This window comes from Lathyrus oleraceus, chromosome 7 (genome assembly GCF_024323335.1).
Source record: "Lathyrus oleraceus cultivar Zhongwan6 chromosome 7, CAAS_Psat_ZW6_1.0, whole genome shotgun sequence".
NCBI lineage: Eukaryota > Viridiplantae > Streptophyta > Magnoliopsida > Fabales > Fabaceae > Lathyrus > Lathyrus oleraceus.
In genome coordinates this window covers 222,856,686-222,879,947 of record NC_066585.1, presented here as the reverse complement: position 1 = coordinate 222,879,947, position 23,262 = coordinate 222,856,686, and the positions used below count along the sequence as shown (strand labels likewise).

Genomic DNA, 23,262 nt, shown 5'->3' with positions numbered 1-23,262 from the left:
TATTATAATATTTTTAATTTTATTTTGTTGTTTCATCAAAAAATAAATATAATCGTACCACGTTTTCGTCATCAAATTATTTACAGAGTCGATGCTTTAACTTAGCTTTGAAATCGACGAACGCACGTTCTAAATTGAACCTAAACTCAAGAAATTAGTGACTGTTAGCTTATATGGACTCACCACTTGAAAACTAGAGCCCTGTATATGAAGGTATTCAAAGAAGGGCGTCCATGCATAATCCTGAAAAACTATGAAGACCATCATTGACGCCTTCTTTGATAAAGTGAATAACCAACAATGGCTGACATTAGAAATGTCCACAGAACCTGCCCACAGTATCAAATAAACAAATTAACACAAACAAGAAATGCAGTAAATTCAAAGTCAGCAAGCAATTAGGGAAACAGGGTTTTGAAAGTACCGTATTTATCGCAAGCCACCTTTCAAGCCTTCTAATCTTTGATTGCATCTCCTCAATAATGCCTTCAATAGGAGAGACTACCCTGCTTGATGAGGATTCTGAAGAAGTGCTACATCCCTGTTCCAACAAGTTTTTTATGCTTAATGATAGTGCCTAAAAGATATATTAAATGCGGGAAAAAAGTCCATTTAGGATACAGTAGCTTTGAACCAATGCAGGAGTCCTATGCAGAGTAGGTGTGCAGAGCAGCATTAGCAAATCTCGAATAGAATGGGAGAGTTCTAGTAGATGACTATGTAGTTTAGGATCAATCGGTCATGTTAAGAGGCCGGAGCTGTAGCACCCTTATGATGTTGCATTCTCTTGGCTTCACTATTATATTTAAGGATATGATATGATGCATTAAAATATCAAGTACCCTCTTTTAAACATCAGATATGCACACCTGAACATATCCTAGACATAGGTCCAACTTTCCTCACCTGAAAACACATCCTCCAACAACTAGCACCAATGATAATTGTTGAGATATTATAATTGTGATTAGTATTGGTTGGCGAATTGTGTTTTTATATCTTGATCTTATTTATTTAGTTTTTCTTAGTTGATTCTCTCCCTAATTCTTGGAATTGATTAGGAGACTCATTTACGTATATGTTTGTACATTTTCTCCACGTAATGAAGGGAACACATTTTCAGTCTCAAGTTGCTATCATAGCAATATTAAAAACCCTAGCTTTTCTCTAGCAGTTGGGTGTCCAAGAGACATCTCTGTTTTGTTCTGCCGCGACGCCTGCTGCCATCGTGACTGGAAACCTTCGATCTGTCATCGTCTAAAACCCCACTGTCAGAAGCTCCTCCACGCACTTTCCCACGCTTGTGTCCCGTGCCACCTTCTGCTCGTCTGTTTGTGACACAGTTTGTTAATGTGCTCTCAATTTTCCCTCACAGTTCTGTTGGGACGGACCCATTCCAGTTTTTGGGTCTCACTTCAATTTGTGTTTCAGTAGTTCTTTGCTTCAGACGTACCGATTTTTCACTATTTCAGTCCGTCTACATCAAACATTTGGATTGTTCATTGTTTCTCCGACCCATACTTCATTATTGGTATTAATGAAATTTTTTTGGTTGAAATATAATGTCAGAAATTCCAACAACGGAGGTTGATTCCACGAAAGAGTTTGATCTCTTAGAAAAATTGAATGGTGAGAACTATTTGAACTGGTATTCTTCTATTGAGTTATGGCTTTTGAGTTAACGCTATTCAGACCATCTTACTAAGAAGGCTTCATATATAGATGCTAAGTTAAAAGATAGTTGGGAATTAATTGATTATCAACTTGTATCACTGTTGTAGAATTTATTGATTCTAACCGTTTTTTCTTTAGGACTTTTCACAAAATCTCTCTAGACACTCTATCATAAGCTAAATCCCCCTATAATCTGTGTATTTGATCTATGTCATAGAGATTCAACTAAATTTTATGTTGGCTTTTGACTTTCTTACATAACCCTCTCCTTTTATCAAGGCTTCAAACCAACTATGCACAGGAAGGCAAGCATAGCCATGATTTCATTATTTGATTTCTAATTTAATTAAAATTATCATACCAAGTCTAGTGTGGGTATAAATAGGGGTTAGTACTTTGTCTTTCTTTTCACATCATACCATATTGATATGAACAAAAAAGAGAGTATTATTCACAATCTCACTGCTTCCTCTTATGACAGTTACTGGATAATATTTCACGAAGGCCCAAAAAAAAGACTAAATTTTGTCCAACAAGTACAGGGCACCTGAGATTGAATAAAGTCCATAATCTCTAGCAGTCTTGTTGATTGCTGAAAGTTAATCCCACCAGAAGTTCTCTCCATTGTTGGTAGTCTTTCCAAAACTATTTCAAGGTAACTCTGCCGAAAAACAGACAACAGTAATAAGTTGACCACCATCCGGACATCACAGTAGACATGATTGATTCAGCGCCAGAGAAAATAACGAAACTATAATAAAGCAACAGTGCAAATACCTTAGTAGTATACGAACCATCCAACTTAAGCATTGAACCTGCTGCTGCCACAGCATCTTTAGAAACACCCTTTATCTGAATGTATGGACCAGGGACATCTTGTAGATGATCAACCTCAATTAGAATCTACCCCAGTAAAATCGGAAAAAAAAGTAAGAAAACTTCAGTGGCAAGTTAGGAGCTCATTAGCCATAAGTAAGCCCAGAGGTGATGGTGGCAAATATTCATCTTTCAACAGAATAATAACATGATTTAATTATTTCACATGCATATGCACCAAATTTGAGTAGTGTAATAAAAGGAAATTAAGAAACTGGTGTTACAACTACATAACTACCAAAAAAGGTGGTCACTATTTGTTGTGAATCAAAAAGAAGGGAGTTAGGGTGATTGTTCAGTCTAAGCTTTAGTATAAATACAAGTCTAAATGGTAATAACCATTCTGAGTAATTAATAAAAGAATATCCATTTCTCTTGAATCTCTATATTGTTTTCCATTTGACTTCTCACTCCCTAAAACCTTCATTTTTACACAATATAGCATCAATTTACATCAAAGCCCATTTCTATTATGAAAGTGCGATGTTCAAAAAGACTTAAAATGATTATCATTAAATCTTCATTGCCTAATTGACACTCACAATAGTTGCACCAAGATCTACCTTTCAGAGTTACATTAGAGGAGATATCAAATATGGGGTTAAGAGTTCAACAATTCATCATCATAAATCTGAACTAGAGCTCTGGTGAACATAACCCATTATAAAGTTCAGTTGCTAAATCCGAATTTATAAGCTAATTACTGGAAACATGTATTTTCAGTCAAATGTAAATCATAAGATGAATCATATGACCTTTCCATCCTGGTAGATGAATGCAGACGCTTCAATATAAGCAACTGCTTGATACCTGATAGATAACTGCTACCAATCAATAATAGTAATATGTAAATACATCGACAAATTAGAGAGAAAAATTGAAAGAAAGAAATTTGCAAGAGGTGTCTATCGTTTTGTCAAATACAACACATCCCTATGTTAGAATATAAGAAAGATATTTTTTCGAATACCACAACTAAATCCATAAAACATAGTTGTTTTATGATAACGATGATCTACAAAAGGGGATGATCTACAAAAGGGGATGATTATCTCTTCGTAATGAAATATGGCTTACCCAAGGTTAAGAAGACCGGCAACCGTTGTAATGCTAATATCAAAATCCACTTTAGGCTGAATGATGAAGTTTCCTTCTCTGATAGGCTGGATCGTACAAGATAATATGAAACTTAAAGAAAAGACAAGAAAAACTGATACAACATCTATACATGTGTGCCTATATAAGTAAATGATGGGAAGAAGTGAAAAATATTTCCGACCTCACGTATCAGTAATGCAAATCTGCCTTCACATATTCTAACCCGAATACAATCACTGTCTGTCAGTTGACCATTAGAAGGGATCCCAGGAAGCCTCATGTAAATATCGATAAATTTCTGCACTGAACTGCAAAATTTTGCTGGATCAAGAATGGATAGAATATCTTGATAAGCTACCTGTTATTTATTGCTATCTTTAGTAAAAAAATTGAACAAAACCTGGTCACATATTATGATTTATAGATAGAGATAAACCCCTTACTTTTTTGTTACTCTTCAATACAAACAGTGAACTCTCGGGAGAAAGCACAGGGTCAAAGTCGTTTCGAATTTTCAGCTGGAATTCAGTATGAAACGGTGATATATCACATACCCATCAATTCTCTGAAAACAACTATCCACTATCTAAAAATTTAAAAACATTGAGACAGTAGTCACAGTACTACTACTAAAGATCTATGTGAGAGCAGAGATAGAAAGAATGGTCTATCAAAATCAACTAAAATCACTAAGTTTTATATTATTGTTCCAGGGTCAGTAATCATGCATGAAAGCTTTTGCCACCAAAATATTTTTCAAGATTTACAGAATCGCATTAGTTGTAAATTGTAATGTTCATGTATAATAGTTAGAGAGCATTAAAATATTAAAAGATGTGTCGTACTTCTTGTTTATATATGGAAGCCATTTAATGGTTCAGACTAATCTTAAGTAATCAAAACTATTAAAACCATTACTTCTTGAGCAGTTTTAAAATATGGAGGTTAAGAAAAGCACGCTATCCACTAACATGTGCATGAACAAGATGGGGTTCAATAAGTTGTTGGAACATAGGAAACACTGTCATCATGATCTCATTTTGGGAAATAAAACATCCCACTCTACTCTTATCCCTTTGAACTCGTGAAATCAAATGTGAATGAACGCCTCCTACCTGTTTTGATAAGAAAATAGGTTATTTCATAGGCTTTCTTAGCCCCCGGCTAAATAAATAAATAAATGAAATAGAAAAGAGCCTTCAAAGATGGATGACAACTCATTCTTACAACAGCAATCCACAAGTCAAGTGACATTCGGATATCCGGATGCAACGCATAGACGCCCTCAAATATAATCTGGTCAAAATTAGGAATGAACTCTCAAGAACTAGAATAGACAAATAGAAAAAAGAACTAACTAGCAACTATATCAGGAAGTATGCATAGAGACAAACTAAGATGCATGAAATACTCAATTTTGTTACTAAGCATATTTGCACTGCATTTTCTGATGTCAGTGAGTGTGACAACACAGGAAACAGTACAAACAAGTAAAAAGTGGGTTTAGACAACTTTTGGATATGAGGTGGAAATGGTGTAGTGTTTCTTTGCGGGACAAATAGATCAGAGTATATTATATTCATTTCCTCAACTAATAGTTATATACCCTTTTGCAGTGTGACAGGGGATTTCAACAAGCACACTGCAGTTAGTGTGTCACATCCCTACTGCGGACCAATGGTGACTATGATTCTAAGGCACAGTCTTAGCAGAGTGGCATAGCCTAAATGCTACAGAAGTACGAAGGGTTAAGTGCTAACACCATTTGTCGACTCTTGTGCAGCTATTGGCATGGTAATTATAAAGAAATACACATGTCAATCATGGTCCATAGCTTTCAAGTTTCAGGGGAACAAATTTAATGACTGACCACTCCACAATCTTCAGAAACTTCAAGTTCCTTGAAGCCACTCCGAGCACCACTTTCTAAGTCAAATATAGGTACTTTTGTTCTTCGTCCATTTCTTATGTCATCAATATTCTGCAAGGGACTCAAGAATAAGAATGTTAAATAATCCACAAGTACAATGGCCAAAAAGTATCCAGAAACTTTGACTAACCAAGCATTTAAGTCAATGAAATTTACCCTTTTTTTGGATAAGTAGAGATAATATCCTCGTCCGTTTTATTTTCAGGTGAATTGAATAATTACCATCAACTTAATTGAGAAAAAAGGTGAAAACGAGAAAGTAGTTTGCAATAATACAAAACAGTTGTTATTTAAACTGTGTTGAAGATACAATTGGGAAACAGGCCATTACCGATAAACTCTGCATCCGAAACTAATTAAAGGGTCCAAAGCTATATACTAATAGATGGGTTAATAATGATACTAAATCAGCACAATCATTATAAAGAAAACATAAGAAAACCCAAACAAGAAAAGTTCTAGGGCAAGCAATAATGGGAAAGGTTCAGGCTAGGGCATCCCTAACCTTACAAATTGATTTTATGGGATTGAGTTGGACCCGAAACCCTCAAAGGCTATCATAGCATGTTAGGCCAAGAAATTTGTTGTTTCACACACAATCATCCACACATCAGATGTCCAGTCCTAGACATGTGGCGGTGTTAGATCCTTGTTATTCCACCCTATAGATCCACACTTTAGATTCCAATCCTGAGCGTGATGGGGTGTTGAGATTCTAACATCAACTAGAGATATGGTCTAAGTGGTGCTGATAAGACTAGTCATGTTATAAGCCAATTTTATGGGGTTGAGTTAGGCCTAAAGCCCAAATTCTAAGCAAAATAAATCCATTTATACACAAAAAATTCAAGTACTTGTGAAGTTAGGATGCTATATAAATTAAAGAGCAACATCAACTTATTATAAAAAAATAAGTAGACCAACCCAATAAATTGCATTAAAACTATTCAATTGACCTACCTTTGATAACAAAGATAAATCAAGTGAGTTGAAATCATCATATTTAAAGTCCTTTATTTGTTTGTAATAACTTTCTAGAGAAATTATTTCACAACCAATAATATTTGCCATTTTATGAGCCAAACTTGTCTTCCCACACCCACTTGGACCACCTGAAAAGCATAACTTCCCAAGGATTAGTCATTAGCAAGAACTAAAGCTAACATATGTATGCTTTCGATGAAGATAATTTGGTTAAATAAAATTGACCCATTCGGTATAAGGTGAACCAAGCTTGAGCTCAGCTAAACTCACTTCCAGTCCTATCAGCAAGCAACCGAAGAACTGATTTGATATCTTCTATAAAATATGCTAGCTAAATGTTACTCCCTCCCTCTGTCCCTAATTATAAGGTGCTTTGCAAAAAAAAATTGTCCCAAATTATAAGTCACTTTACAATTCCAATGCAACATTTATAATTTTTTTCCTAATATACCCTCAAATATTTATTATTATTTCTTCTTTCAACTCTTTTAATTTCTCTCTCATATGTAATTATGAGGGGCATTACTGTAAAGTCTACATAATTTGTCTTTCCCATAAACTAATAATTAAGTTTCTTAATTCGTGTGAAATGCCCAAAACGTCTTATAATTTGGGATAGAGGGAGTAATTAATTATTTATCAATTGTAGCAACTCATGCTATGAGCTATTTATAAGGCCTCTACCTTAATGGCATTCCAGTTCTTCTAAAATACCTCCTCTCATGTGTGTGTGTGCACGTGTGTATGAGATATATACATACATATATACTATTTCATTTTTTGTTAGATTTATTTTCTTAGCAAATCCTACTTAGTAGGATTAGGATAAGACTTGGTTATTGTTATTAGCTTTAGTCTTCTGGTACACATTTAACTACTCGTACACATGGTTATGTGTGGCAGAGTAACACAGCAACGTGCAGGCAGTATGCATGGTATATATGGAGAAGCGCACTAAAAGGAAGATTGGAAATGAGGAAAGGTTCATATTATTACCAATTCCAACAATGACTGGAACACCTTTATTCTCCAACAAAGCCTGGAACAGAAATAAATAAGTAAATAGGTTTCAATCACACAAATAAATATGAATTTCTTGTGGAATTGCAATCTTTACAAAATGAGGTCCAGAAGATATTTCCAAGCTACTTTTCCTTACTTGTATTGCTTGAACTGCCAATAGCAGCCCCCTGTCCAGGTCATATGAATCAGGCATGGGAGCAAGCCTAACGGTGTCCCTGAAAGATGAGGGATCTGTGGTTGCTTCATGAGAGAATTCTTGATACAAAGGAAATCTTATGTAGACATACAGGAAATTATCACCAAAATATCAGAAAAGTTTAGGCTATGTTCTTCAATTCAAGGAAAAATACCTAGGACTGTGTTGTCAATATGGGAGGAATCTGTAGACATGAAACGCCATGTAGCCAGAAAAGGTTCTATTTTTGATTTTGTTGGGGATCGGGTCCATGGCTGAGATAAATCCTCGAGGCCAGTAACAAGGTTAGGGGTAACACGAATTGGCTTTGGTGCAACGATTGTTGTTTCTTGACTGCCAGTCACAGTTGTATTAGACACAAGTGGTGGTGTACTAAGACGGGGTACACCTGCAAGCAAAAGTTAGTAGAAACAACAATTGCACTGTTCAACGACAAATACAAGTCAAAGTAACAAATTGAAATGTTCTTGTTATTATCCTCATGGTTAAATTAAACATTGGATGGACAATGTATTTCACTGAAACTAATTGATCAAATTTTATCCACAACCAAAATTAACCTTTTGTGGCAGTCATCACTCACCACCACATAAAAGAATATCAAACAAGAAAAATAGCTAAATTAATTAAATATGAAAGACTGAGAAAAGTATGCACTCAAATCCATACCTTTTCTCTCAAGAATCATTTCAAGATATGATTTAGTAATCCAAGGTCCATTGATACCCATCTTCAATGCTTCTGTTCCAACAGTCTGCAGTTTTTTTTTCGGTTCCTCACATAAGTAAACCACTAATCAAAAAAAGCTATTTATTTATTTATATATTTTTTAAATATGAATAGAGGGAGTACGCTATCTATCAATTACTTACTCTGTGCCTAAATTTAGGTGCTAATTTGACAAAAATATATGTCCTTAAATGACAAAAAATAAGGGTGTTTGTGATCATTCTTATCTCGACTAATATGCATATAAAAGATTACACAAGAATGGAAGGCAAGCAGGCCACAAGCTGGGTCGCTATCCCTTTTTGGATATCAAAATCAATCCTCTTAAAAACTACATCCATAGACCTAAAAGACACAACATTGTTATGCATAACCTTCTTAATTCTTTGTAAAAGATCCACGGTCTCTAGTGTTAAGAAGCCAAAAGTGTCAAACACAAATGGTATAAAATCATGTTCATTGTCAGAATATGTTTTCTCATGTTTGGCCACTTTGCTTTAAGCGGCACATTTGATGGCATGTGCTTATCTTCCCTCGTGTGGGAGGGTCAAAAAGTTCACGTGCGCACCTTTCTTCACAAATACTTCCACCAACGGGCCAATGTCCTTTCTAGTAAAACAACTAAAGTCAAAATTTGGAATCCTACCACTAAGACCATCCAAATCTCAATCAAAATCAGAGTTCATACCATATATCCCACTATCTCTCAATATATGATATTGTAGCATCCAAGATTGGACCCTGGAAGGCACAAAAGCTTACAAGGCAGCCTCTATTGTTGAGTACAAACCCAACCCCCAACTCTAATAGGTAAAAAAGTCACTCTCCAATGAAGGTCCACGAAGAAAGGATCTCCACCAACCACAATGTCTTCAACCGCCGATCGCAACTCTTTATTAAACCATATACCACAATGTCTTCAACCGGCCCTCGTAACTCTTTATTAAACCATATAATTGTCTCTTCCACGTGAAAAAGTTCACGTCCTTAAGCCAAAAAAGTTATTTGGCGATACCGCTGCAGGATCGAAGTAGAATTTCACTTTATGGATCCATTAATTGTGGAAGAATATGCATTAACTCAACAGCCCAGGCAACTCTCTTCATGGACAATCCCTCGATAAAATCTATATCTCATAACGGCCCTCCAAGCAATTTCATCCACAACACCGAATTGCCAATGTCCGAAAGGAATAAACCCCCATGATGTCTACTACCATCCCACAAAGGCCAAAAGATCTCATATTTATTAATATTCAATTTAAGGCTCAAACTTTGACCCATCTCCCGAATAAAGTCAAAGGCTTTGGCCGCTGGTAGATATGGTAAGTTTTATGAGAGAAAACGTAAGAAGTGGAGAGAGAGAGAGAGAGAGAGAGAATAGGACAAAGTTTGTTAGCACTGCACATGGGTGGTACAGTTGGCAACAGATGGTGGTAATAGAATTGAGGAGTAAGCCAATAAATGAGGGAGCACTCACTCTGTGGTGGTAGGCAGAAATTGAGTGGAGAATATCCTCCTAGGAGAGTACTGGCCTCTCTAAGTGCCTCTATTTGCTTTCTATTTTCTCTGCAGCTTTCTGCAACTTTTCTGTATTTGCTTTGTATAACTAGATCCCATATGAACGCTAGTTTTCATCAATAAAAATCAGAACTTTCCTACTCTATTTTCTGTACTTACTATTTCCTGTACTTAAGATACTAAATTGAACCTATCAATTTGGTATCTAGAGCCTTGGTTTCGTTTCACTATGGATGGTCATTACGAGAAGCATCATGGAAAACCGAGTAGATACCGTGGAGCAGAGAATGAACAATTTTGAAGAGATGATGGAGCAGATTAGACAGCTGGTGATGGAGCAGCAGGCAAGACCGCAAGTCACGGTGGAGCAAATACGCCAGCTGATTCAAGAGCAACCGGGTTGGAATCACGGAGGATCCGACGAAGAAGATGAGAGAAGCGGAAGGAGCACGATATCGCGTGAATCCAGACCCAGGAACCGCCGTCATAATGGTGGAAACATATCTCGTTCCATGGGAAGCAGACGAAGGTTGGAAATTCCGATTTTCAAAGGAGAGGATGCGTATGGGTGGCTCGTTCGGGTTGAGAGGTATTTTCACCTCAATGGGGTGAGGATGCATGACAAGCTAGATGCAGTTGTGCTTGCCATGGAAGACAAAGCTTTGAACTGGTATCAATGATGGGAGGAGCAGGCACCGTTGAAGACTTGGGAAGAGTTCAAAGTGGCTGTGATGAGAAGGTTCCAACCTGGGTTAGTGCACAATCCTTTGGGACCCTTGTTAAGCCTGAAACAGAGAGGGTTAGTTGTAGAGTATATCAAGAAATTTGAAATGTTAGTAGCTCCTTTGAGAAGGGAGGAAAGGATCATGTTGGATTCTATTTTTTTGAATGGATTGAAAGAAGAGATTCAAGCTGAGCTTAAACTCCATGAGAGTCAAACCCTAGCAGAACTGATGGACAGGGCTTTACTCATTGAGGAGAAAAATGATGTGCTGCATAAGAAGGGTGGCTCTTGGAGAGATAGAGGAGGACCCTTAAAACTCAAAGGTCCTGCAGACTTTGGAGGATTTAAGAAGGAAGGGGGAAATGAGAAATACAAGGGTAGGAGATTGAATCCTGCAGAGCTGGAAGAGAGGAGCAAAAAAGGGTTGTGTTTTAAGTGTGGAGACAAGTGGAATAGGGAGCATATCTGTAAGTTCAAGCATATGAGCTTGAAATTGTGTGAGAATAGTAGTGATGAAGAAGAAGAAACAGAGGGAATAGGGGTTCAAACAGAAGAACTGGTGGAAGCAGAAGAAGAATTCAAAACTCTACAATTGTCGATGCAAAGTAAACAAGGATTTACTTCTAACAAATCTTTTAAAGTGTGGGGTGACTGTGCTGGAGAAGAAGTTGGTAACCCTAATTGATTCAGGAGCAATAAGTAACTTTATTGATGCCAAACTAGTAGAACAAATGGGATTGAAGTTGGTAGAAACTCCCCCTTATGTAATTGAGGTGGGAAATGGTGAAAGAGTCAAATATCAGGGAATCTGTGAAGGGTTGAGATTTATGATGCAGGGGGTGGAATTTAACCAACATTTCTTTTTGATGGAGTTAGGAGGGACTGATATGGTGTTGGGGATGGATTGGTTGGCCAGTTTAGGTAATATTGAAGCAAACTTTGCGGAGTTAAGCCTGAAATGGGCGTCTGAAGGACAGAAGCATAATATACAGGGTGATCCGATTTTGTGCACCAAACAAGCTTCCATGAAAGCTATGATAAAAGCTTTGCATAATAAAGGCATGGGATTTTTCCTACAGACTCTGCAGGCAGAGGAGCAGTCCCCGGAACTGACAGAATGGGAAGAAGTGTTGAAATCTTTTGAGAAGGTTTTCAACCTCCCTGCTGGGTTACCTCCTATAAGGAAGGATGATCATGCGATTAGGCTCAAGGATGAAGCTGATATACCTAATCTCAGACCTTACAGGTATCCTTTTTTCCAAAAGAATGAGATAGAGAAGATAGTGAAGGAAATGTTGCAAACTGGAATTATTAGGCATAGTACAAGTCCTTTTTCAAGCCCAGTTTTAGTGGTAAAGAAAAAAGATGGAGGATGGAGGTTTTATACTGATTACAGGGCCTTAAACAAGGTGACTATTCCTAATAAGTTTCCAATTCCTGTAATTGAGGAATTGCTAGATGAGTTAGGTGGAGCTGTTATCTTTTCTAAGCTGGATTTGAAATCTGGTTACCACCAGATTAGAATGAAAGAGGAAGATATAGAAAAGACAGCTTTCAGAACTCATGAAGGCCACTATGAATATCTAGTGATGCCTTTTGGACTGTCAAATGCCCCCTCTACATTCCAAGCCCTGATGAATGAGGTTTTAAGACCTTTCCTTAGGAAATTTTGTTTAGTGTTTTTTGATGACATTCTAATCTACAGCAGAAGCAGAGGAGAACATAAGGACCACCTAACCATGATCTTAAAGGTATTGCAAGATCAGCAGCTATATGCCAACAAGAAAAAGTGTTCTTTTGGCCAGAAGGAGATTGAATATTTAGGGCACATTATTTCTGGACAAGGAGTGTCTGCAGATCCAAAAAAGATAAAAGATATGCTTAAATGGCCTACACCTAAAAATTTGAAAGGGTTGAGGGGATTTTTAGGACCCACCGGCTATTACAGGAAGCTTGTGAGGAACTATGGAAAAATTGCTTGGCCTTTAACACAACTACTCAAGAAGGATGGTTTTAAATGGAGTAGTGAGGCTCAAGAAACTTTTGAGAAGTTGAAAATGGCTATGACTACTGTCCCTGTTTTGGCCATGCCTGATTTTGATAAAGAATTTGTTGTAGAAACCGATGCCTCAGGCCAAGGGATTGGAGTTGTCCTAATGCAAGGAGGAAAACCTATTTGTTACATGAACCAAACACTATCTGATAGGGCTCAACAGAAATCTGTATATGAGAGAGAGCTGATGGCTATAGTCATTGCAATTCAAAAGTGGAGGCCTTATTTACTTGGAAGGCATTTCAAAATTCACTCAGATCAAAAAAGCCTTAAGTTTATCACTGAGCAGAGAATCATGGGAGGAGAACAGCAGAAGTGGTTATCCAAACTTCTAGGGTTTGACTTTGAAGTGAAGTACAAACCAGGAAAAGAAAACAGTGCTGCTGATTCACTGTCTAGACAGATGCAGTATGCCCACATCACCACCATTTAGTGTGAAGCCTGGGAAGGGTTAGAAGAGGAGATTAGGAAGGATGATAAATTGAGAAGTATTGTGCAATCCTTAATTTCAGACCCTGCCGGCCAGAAGGGGTTTCAGTTAAAAGGAGGGAGATTGTATCATGAAGGAAGGGTGGTAATTCCCAGAAATCCACCTAGGATTTCTTAGATTCTAAATGAATTCCATGATACTGCAGTTGGGGGACAATCAGGGTATTTAAGGACATACAAAAGGATTGCTAGTGTTGTTTATTGGGAGGGCGTGAGGAAGAGAATCCAGGAGTATGTCCAGGCATGTAAAGTGTGTCAAAGAAATAAGTATCAAACTTTGACACCAGGAGGCTTATTGCAGCCATTACCCATTCCCACACAAGTCTGGAGTGACATTTCTATGGACTTTATTGGTGGATTGCCTAAAGTGCAAGGAGTAGATACTGTCATGGTGGTAGTGGATAGATTAACCAAGTATGCCCATTTCTTCCCTATCAGCCATCCTTCCACAGCTAAGAGTATTGCTGAAGTCTTTCTTCAGGAAGTGATCAGATTGCATGGATTTCCTAGTTCCATAGTTTCTGACAAAGACAAAGTGTTTCTCAGCCACTTCTGGGCAGAATTGTTTAAATTGGCAGGGACTAAATTGAAGTACAGTAGTGCTTACCATCCTCAATCTGATGGCCAAACAGAGGTAGTAAATAGATGCTTAGAGACTTATTTGAGGTGTGTGACTGGGCTCAAACCTAGGCAATGGCCTAAGTGGCTGGCATGGGCAGAATATTGGTACAACACCAATTACCATGCATCTTTGAAAACTACTCCTTTTGAGGCATTATATGGAAGAGCTCCTCCAGTGCTAATTAGAGGAGATATCCCTGGATCTGCTATAGATGAGGTCAACAAACTGACCATGGAAAGAAACCTGATGATCAAGGAGTTGCAAGAGCAGTTGTTGAGGGCTCAAGATTTGATGAGGAGCCAGGCAAATAAGCATAAAAGGGAAGTGGAATATGAGGTGGGAGATAAGGTATTCTTAAAAATTCAGCCTTATAAGATGAAAAAACTGGCAAAAAGGATAAATCAGAAACTGAGTCCAAGGTATTATGGGCCATATGAGGTGATACAAAGAATTGGAGTTGTGGCTTATACGCTCAAATTGCCTGAGGGCTCTAAGGTGCATCCTGTCTTCCATGCATCTCTGCTTAAAAAAGCTGTAATCCCGGTGGTGGAACCCCAACCTCTGCCAAGTGGCATGAATAAGGAGTGGCAGTTGGAACCAATGCCTGATAAAGTGATAAGTGATAGACTGAATGAACAAGGGGAACTGGAAGTGTTGGTGAAATGGAAAAATCTCCCTGAATTTGAGAATTCATGAGAGTTGGCAGAAAAGATGCGAACTGAGTTTCCAGCCTTCATCCTTGACGTCAAGGATAGTTTTGAAGGGGGGAGAGTTGGTAGATATGGTAAGTTTTATGAGAGAAAACGTAAGAAGTAGAGAGAGAGAGAGAGAGAGAGAGAATAGGACAAAGTTTGTTAGCACTGCGCATGGGTGGTACAGTTGGCAACAGCTGGGTGGTAATAGAATTGAGGAGTAAGCCAATAAATGAGGGAGCACTCACTCTGTGGTGGTAGGCAGAAATTGAGTGGAGAATATCCTCCTAGGAGAGTACAAGCCTCTCTAAGTGCCTCTATTTGCTTTCTATTTTCTCTGCAGCTTTCTGCAACTTTTCTGTATTTGCTTTGTATAACTAGATCCCATATGAACTCTAGTTTTCATCAATAAAAATCAGAACTTTCCTACTCTATTTTCTATACTTACTATTTCCTGTACTTAAGATACTAAATTGAACCTATCAGCCGCCTCCTTTAAATCCTCTACGACGGTCTCATCATCAAGATACCAAACATGAAGGATGAGTTTGCAATTATCTCTGATATTATGAATAAGAAGGTGTAACACAAGAGAAAAAAATGAAATATTCCAATGGAACGCCTTGTTGCACTCAAATGGTTGACATAACATGTCCATCCCCAAGGTACAACCTCGCTTTCTAAGGTACAGCCTTGCTTTTTGACCATAAAGAAACTTAACCCGCAAAAATAGATGGACATCTCTCACACTCACCTCGCGCACTAATGTCGATCCGTCTACCATATTAAAAGCATTTCGAAGCCTATTATGAGTATAGTCAATGAACCATCTCCATATCCCTTGCTCAACACCCTGATGCCACTGTGCAAAATAGCCTCAGAACACCCTGATGCCACCGTGCAAAATGGCCTCAGAACCACCTGATTCCCCTACGCCAAAATGAAAGCCAATGAGATACTTTTCCACATCTTTATCGGCTTCTTTCATAGAAACCTTGAATACTAAACGCCTCTAAATAGAACCTACAACAATATGGAGTATCTTACCATCAGGCTTTAATAACACCGTCAAGTACGAGGAAGCTACAAACTCAACCAAACTCCCTGGAGATTTTTCTCCTAGTTATAAGTTAACTACTTAAGTGTTTGCACAAAAAAGATCTCTTGTCACCGAACCTTTTCACACAGCGTGTCTAATATGTGTTGGGCTCGCAAACCGTCTCTACCACACGATGTCCTTCTGGGCAGAGTTATCGATTGTGGCCGCTCACGGCGCAATCCCGGGTGGTCCGGCCGGAGCGGCCCCCCACCACGCGAGAAGAGAGGAGCGATTCGCCGTCTGAAATTGCGGTCGATTTCGGCGAGATCGCGGGTCGCAGGTTGCGTCGCGCACCATGAGCAGAGCGGTTTATCCACTTTTATTTTCTTTCCTGTTTGGTGTACGGATAATACAGATGAGAATGGAAGAAGATGAAGCCGTGGGGTGGGGAAGAAGATGCGGCCGCACCTTTTTTGGGGTTTTTAAAAAAAATCCTAATTTTTAAAGTGGATCAGGATCCGGGTCGGATTGCATTAAAAGTTTTATTTTAAATCTTTTTAAATCAGAATTTGGAGAGATGTCCACACCTCTTCTCTTTTCAAAAAAAAAACTGTTTCAATCGCCATGATATTCTCAAAAGATAACTAGATAATTGTTCCAATAACCAATTAAAACTCTCTCATTATCTATCACTACTTATTCCCGCACTTATGTGAGACATCAGATGTGCCAAAACTTTTATTTTTTTTATTCTTCTTAATTATTATTATCATGATCCAATTCCTCTTTCTCTATAATTATTATTATTTTATACATATAAAATTATGCATATGTATTTAATTTTTATTTTTTCTATAATTATTATTATTTTATACATATAAAATTATGCATATGTATATAATTTTTTAATTTATATAATTAATCTAAAAAATTATCCCGCTATCCCACTTTTGAGGTCGGCCGCTCCGCTCCGCTATTTGGGATTAATAACTCTGCCTCTAGGGAACAATTGTGGGTTTCAAAACACAATAATGTAAAAATAAATTGATAGGGTGTCACTTGTCAGAGATGATGGAAGGTCAATATTGCTGGGTCGGAATGATCATCAACTTGACAGAAATTTCTTGGTCAATAAATAGGCACATCAACGTTGAAACCTCCAAAACCATATCTGAAAATTGAAACTTGAAGCTAAGGTTTGTGTGTAGAGCCAAGGAGAAATCATCACCTCCGTGGAGGATTTCCAAATTTTAGGAATTTTAATAACAAAATAGTGACAGGATTGCTCACAAAGGATGACACTACTCTAATACTACGTTAAAAATATATAGGAAGGAGAAAAAGAATGATAGAGTCAAAATAAAGGTGTTACATAGATATGGACTATTATGATGTGATACAACATACAAAGCATTGAAACCAATCTAGGATAATACTAACTTGTGTCCCAAGGAAATTATAAAATAATGAATAGAAAATTGTGCCCCAAGGGTAATGCTAAATTCATAAATAAAAAATTTATATTGAAAAAAATAATGAAAACATTAATTATAAAATTTTGATAAAGACCATACACAAGTTCCAAGAAAACATTTCTACAATTAGTTTTTAACATGTGCTTCTAGGGGCACAAGTTAAGTTAGCATTACCCAAAAATCTAATATACTATAAAATAAAATAAAAAAAAAGTAATGAACTAATGATACTTTTTAGATATTTTAACAAATATTGTACCATTCTTAACACTATCTACTTAAAATCAACATGGTGAGGCACCAAAAGAGAGGAATGTGTGTAGTCAGAAAGATTTTATTTAGAAGGAACATAATTTAGTCATAAGAAAAAAAAGTTCATACCTTCCTATCAGTTCCTCTCGTGACCAAGAATGTCTCGCCAAGAACATCAATGGTTTCAAACGACATTGAAACCTTGCCATAATTGACAGTTGTGGATGCGCGTTTATAACTAACCACCACAATGTACCCAAGAGCCAGCAACCCACCCAATGTCATTCGTCCAACCTGTTCCAACACTGTAATAATGAATGGCAAACAAAATCTACTAAAGAGAAGAATGGGCTCATTTTTTTCTCAATGGACAACATGACAAGTTCAACGGATGAAGATTTTTTAAATGGCTAACGAAGGAATATTAAAAGTCATAAAGTGTTCGACATAGTAACTAAAACAACACAATATGTTTTAGTCAAGCTTAACAACAAAGAATGCCATGTGAACAAAGACTTCTGAAAACCATTTCATTCTGAATTTCCAACTTCTGAATTCATGTATACCATCCTGGCAAAATATATAAGTACTACCAAAAAATAGCAATAGTAGCTCTTGAAACTCCATTCCAAGCCCAAAAATATATATATATATATATATATATATATATATATATATATATATATATATATATATATAAAGCCTGGGTACTTCTAAAATGGTCAAATACCTGTACCGGGTACTCGTACCGCACTCGTGGTACTTCATTTTTTCTCATTATTCGGTTTTGAATGAAATTTGTGGTTTTCTCAAATATCAATATAGTATATTTATGTGTTTTAATTTTTTTGTTATTGTATCTTTACATTAATTTTTATTATTTCAAATTTTCATAGTGGTGTTTTGTTATGAACCTAACGACTTAGTTCTCTACTCATACATTATAGAGAGAATTCTTACTTCCTGTTTTTCTATTGACAAAAGAAATTCCGAGTCCATAAAACATTTTACTATATTCTCAGGTTTATCCCGAAATCAAAATAATAGTATTGTAACCATCCCTCAAACAGTCTGACTGTACATGTGTGACAAAAAAGGACATAATAAATAACTTAACCATTTACACTGTTAATTTCCCTCCAATGATGAAGCTGGAAATTTTTTGCATATTGTCTAGTGCAACTAGGGAGAACGCTAACTTGTGCCTTTTGAAGTTCCATCTTCCTAGCCTTATAGCTAGACATAACATCTAAATTTTGGAAGTCGTTCATGAGCAGAGGGAAGATGATTGGCAAGTCAACTGCTTAACTTTTTGTTGCATATTAAGATTGGGGCACACATTTACAATTTCCACAGACCACAAAATTCAATTAAGAGTGGATGCGGGGTGGAAAACATCCATGTCGCCTTCTTGGTTAATTAATAGTTCTGTTGCAATCAGCATGTTTAAACTTGAAGAAAGGTACAGCTTTTTGGTTATATATCCTTCAACTAAATGCTGAACATACGAGATACACTCCACTCATGTTGTTTAATATAGTTCTGTTATCTGAAAAATAAATTGAAAATACTCATACCTCAAACTCAGCTTTTGGCCTGATAATGAAATTCTTGTCAACAATCCTCTGGTCACCAAGGGATAAATAATACCTAATTCCAGACTGCCGCACTTTAATCCAATCATTTATCCCTGCTTCTTCACTAGCCGAAGGTGGTCTAAGGTACATTTCAATAAAACTGAAAGCAAAACAAGTTTTCTAGTGAATATATTTAAAATTTTCTAGTGATTACCAAACTCGTTTTTTTCCTAAATTTAAAATACTAACTTATCTGTTTGAGCTTGATTTCCTTGAGAGGAAGAACCAGGATATCCATCTGAAGACTGTCACAAAGTTTTAAATAATAGTAAAAAGCTTGAAGTTTTCCCCCCAAAAGTCCAAAACACAATAACAAAAAAAAAACAGACAAAAAAGATATTTGAAAAAACTATACAACAATGAGTCAGAAGAAGAATAGAAAAAAAGACCTGACAGGAAAACTAATATTACACACAGTTCCTCTCAAGACACAAAGGTAATGCAAAAGAATAAACAGTAAAGGGCATGGGGAACTTAAATAATCCACGCTCGTCGCTTTATAAAGACCCGTATTCAAATGTTCACTAACTTAATTTGGTCCAGCAATATTAAAATGTAAAGGAGAAAAAGGCCAGCCCACTCACGAGGTTCCTTTCCCACTATCTTAAAATAAATATGATGTAAGGTTAAGAGGTGAAAAACACATGATTGTGTGGAACAGATTAATATGATAAGTTCATAAATATCACAGTTGTTCTCTTTGTCATCCATATATGGTAGGTTTTATTGCTTTGGTTTGTTTAAAGAAGTAATGCGTTTATTCGGAAAATTGTTTTCTTCTTATTCTTAGTTTGGTTCTGTACAGTAATGCAATCAAACCCAAGGTTTCAAGCCTGAGGAATCTTAGGGATGAAACCTGGTTACCAGATGGTTCAGCTAGTCTAGCTCTGAAAATAAACTATATTTGAGGTTCTAAGATAAGGAAGAAGACTAACTTCAAAAGCGAAAACCATGCAGCTAAAAGACATCCAGTAGACAAGGAAAGGATAAAAAAAACAACTGGCACCAGAGAGAAAGAAAACATAGCAAACACAAGCATGACAAATCAAAAACAATTAATTAGAAAAATAAATTCACATGCAAAAATACAGACATCGGTACTAAATTATAGATGATAGAGGCACCTTGCTTCTGCATTTAACCTTGTAGATTGCCTCTCTAAATGATGACACAAAGCTGTTGTTAATTCTGATCTGGCAAAAGGTAGAGGAAATAAAATTGTTAGTTGTGAAATTTAGACATGAAAATAAGAAACTAACATCCCTTCAAAAGAATAAGAAAGCAACCAACCTGTGCATGATGAAGATCTGGCTCAATGTGCTTCCTAAATAATGGAAAAATGCTATCTATAAGGTAATCCAATGAACAAGAATCTCCAATGTCATAGCGAACTTTAGAAAGTAGACTAAAATGAACACCACCAACCTGATTTATAAAAAATATACGTTCTGTATTATCATGAAATATATAAGCAACTAATAACACAGTGCAGGCCATAAATTAAATTACTACAAAAAACTACCACTGCAACTCGAATATCCAGTAAAGACCGCAGTTTTGCGTGCAATGCGTATGTACCATCAACTATTACCTGAAACAAATGGTGTTAAGATAATTAAAAAACAAAAAACTCATTTGAATATACAAAAAACTCCTTCAAATGTGCAATTAGGTCAGCTTACCACTCCAGATGAAGTACTCATTATTTTTTTATAGCCTATGCATCTCTTTTGCTGATAATCAAACTCTGGAATTAATGTATCCTCGCCTTTTGTCAAATCCTAATTGCAACAGAGAATCCTGTTAAAATAAAAGAAGAAAAAGTCTGCAGAAAGCAAAGCATAAGGCTCATTTGTACTTCTAGCTAAAAGTAAAATCATAAGCTAGTCCCTCCCCCACCCCCGCCACCCCAAATAAGCACATTCTAAATTGACACATGATCTAATCAGTTTCAGTCCAAAAGAAAACTAGCAAAAAATCACTTCGCCATGTATTACATGATAAAACAGCTGCTACTGACGCTTTCTATTCTTACTCTTGCTTTTCTCTTTTGATTTTGTAAGCGCTAGTGAGAACAAGATCCCAGGATCAAAGAATACAGCATTATGCCAATAAAACTTGAAAAGACCAAAATGTAAAGTATAAAATTTAAGGGGTTAGTTAGTAGATATCAGTGTTGGAAACCGATGAAGGCATAAAACCAAGGTATAAACAATGGCAAACCTCAAGATTCTTGATAAGGGTAACAAAATCTATAGAATCCAGAACATTTCCTTCATCAACTCCATCACAATAATTCTCCATTGATATAACAGTACAACCAATAACAGATGCCACCTTCTCTGTTAAGCTTCAGGAGCCATGAAATAAAGAGAAAAAATTAACAGAAAAACAACGCAACACTATACACCTTTCTTCAGCAAACAAGTCCAAAATTACAAATACATGGACAACAATATCAATAATACCTTACCTTGTTTTACCAGAACCGCTTGGACCACCAATGCCAACTGTAACAAGGCCATCTTTCTTCTCTCGGAGTTCTTGGATAGATTTTACCAACAAATAATATCCATGATCAAAAGACTGCACCATTTTGTTCACGTCTTACTAAAATTAGCACAAATTCCATGGATCGTGACAATTAAGCATGCGAAAGTTCAATAAACCAAAATAAAAAATCGGTCATAATAATTGGCAACACACTCGATCATTCACGCCTACAAACATTACACAATTACAAGTTAATTGTGAACCTATGAAGCACGGACACCACACCGACAAGGCCACCAGCAATAACTTGAAAAAATGAATAAATTAAACATAATCACGAGTGTCTGATATTGGTGCTACCTAGTTGTGAACTGATCTTCAAAAATAAAATTAATTTTACACTTTAAGTATCATATATGCTCATACACAAGTGAAATCATGAAGTACTGAAAAACGCAATCTATAAAATTAAGTTTCGAGCCCTAAAATTGAAGAATGGAAGAAAACAATACGCATAGATATCAACCGGTGTTTTTATATATATTCAATTCAGCTGAATTGAAAGCAAAACGTAAAGTGCATCGTAAAAGCTGAGAAATGAGAATCGAAGAACGTGAAAGATGATGCATGGTGAATATACCACATGGAGAGGGAGAGATTGAAGAATGGATGAGGAAGAGGAAGAAGTTGAAGGCTGTTGTTGGAAGTAATCGCGTCCTCCTTCATGGAAAACTCGCTGAACAACTTCATCATCCATTTTTTCCGATCAACACTGCCACTTCTGAGATTCCTTCTTGCGTTGTGAGTTGTGTGAGAGAGAGGAATCTTGTGTGGAGTGTGATGTGATGGAATTTTTCACCAAGATGTGAATGGAAAATACAACGAATTCTTTTTACTTTTTTTTGGTTGGTGCGAGAATATGTGTAATTAAGTTAAGTATTTGGAATTTCAGATTTCGGGAGAGTTATGCGTGTCTGTCTTTCCCACCTAGTTCCCCACTATTTTCTCCACGTCTTTTGCTCATACAAGTTTTCTTTTTCTTTTTCTTTAATAATAATGTTTTTTTTCAAAATAAAAAATGTACTAATTCTTTAAAAATACCACTTTATTATTGAATAATAGAGATATACTTTTAAAATTTTAAAAAGTTTTAAAAAATTACCACTGCACGTTAATATAAAAATTGGCTAAACCAATAATTTTTAAAATATAAAATTATTATGTTAGATTGTAATTCGTAATCAACAAAAAAAAAAAAAAAACTCCAAGAATCTCCTAAGAAATATATCAGTTCTCATTCTTCTTTTATCTTTCTTCATCGCTTTTCTATCATGCTCTTATCATAGTTCTTCTATGTAGTCAACATATGTTTCTTTCGCTCTTCTCTCTTCTTTCAACGTTTGTATTCTCCTTTTAATAAATGGTTCAACCTTTCATATGTGTCTTCTTTGCCCGTTTTTCTTTCTAGTTATTATAATTTTCAATCTACATCCGATCTTTTTGTATTCCCATGAAAAAGTCTCAGAATTTCACTTAACTGAATCCTAAACAAATGAACTACATCTTAATTGCTTCACTTGAACATATTGGTACTAGTTACAATGTCAATTGTGAGAAAACCTCCACCAGACAAAAATTTGAATATTTCCAAAACATGTAAAACAACAATCAAGAAGCCATCATAAGTACTAAGAATGTGGAAAACATCCCGAAAAAAAACCTAACCTCAAACTATGGGTGGGAATATGTTAGGTCA

General features: G+C 36.3%; 1 protein-coding gene across 3 annotated transcripts; it reads right to left on the bottom strand.

The window, feature by feature from the left end:
* Positions 1 to 22,481, bottom strand: LOC127108144 (uncharacterized). 3 transcript variants are annotated; one of them, XM_051045568.1, is made up of 26 exons: positions 22,147 to 22,480; positions 21,487 to 21,599; positions 21,237 to 21,363; positions 20,696 to 20,794; positions 20,536 to 20,604; positions 20,304 to 20,438; positions 20,138 to 20,206; positions 19,203 to 19,258; positions 18,954 to 19,113; positions 17,506 to 17,670; positions 8,451 to 8,535; positions 7,936 to 8,169; positions 7,722 to 7,816; positions 7,559 to 7,601; positions 6,539 to 6,690; positions 5,519 to 5,629; positions 4,876 to 4,944; positions 4,620 to 4,763; positions 4,092 to 4,166; positions 3,830 to 4,006; positions 3,628 to 3,713; positions 3,306 to 3,360; positions 2,452 to 2,577; positions 2,222 to 2,335; positions 425 to 541; positions 1 to 329 (listed from the first exon to the last, which is right to left on the bottom strand). In XM_051045568.1, the coding sequence occupies exons 1-26, from the start codon at positions 22,261 to 22,263 to the stop codon at positions 264 to 266; spliced, it is 2,859 nt and encodes a 952-aa protein (XP_050901525.1). In that variant the 5' UTR covers positions 22,264 to 22,480; the 3' UTR covers positions 1 to 263. The 3 variants fall into 3 exon arrangements, 2 of the variants coding, with proteins under 2 accessions (XP_050901525.1, XP_050901526.1); XM_051045569.1 differs by lacking the exons at positions 21,487 to 21,599; positions 22,147 to 22,480 and adding an exon at positions 21,011 to 21,130; XR_007795964.1 differs by lacking the exons at positions 1 to 329; positions 425 to 541 and having other exon boundaries at positions 3,306 to 3,371; positions 22,147 to 22,481.
* Positions 22,482 to 23,262: the final 781 nt, after the last annotated feature.

What these genes read in the sequence shown, in the direction of transcription:
- LOC127108144 (XM_051045568.1), bottom strand. Translation starts at nt 22,263, where the DNA reads ATGGATGATGAAGTTGTTCAGCGAGTTTTCCATGAAGGAGGACGCGAT. An exon ending in CCCTTATCAAGAATCTTGAG is followed by an intron (nt 20,795 to 21,236) that starts GTTTGCCATTGT and finishes TGTTGCAATTAG; the next exon opens with GATTTGACAAAAGGCGAGGA. An exon ending in ATTTATCTTTGTTATCAAAG is followed by an intron (nt 5,630 to 6,538) that starts GTAGGTCAATTG and finishes AGTCCCTTGCAG; the next exon opens with AATATTGATGACATAAGAAA.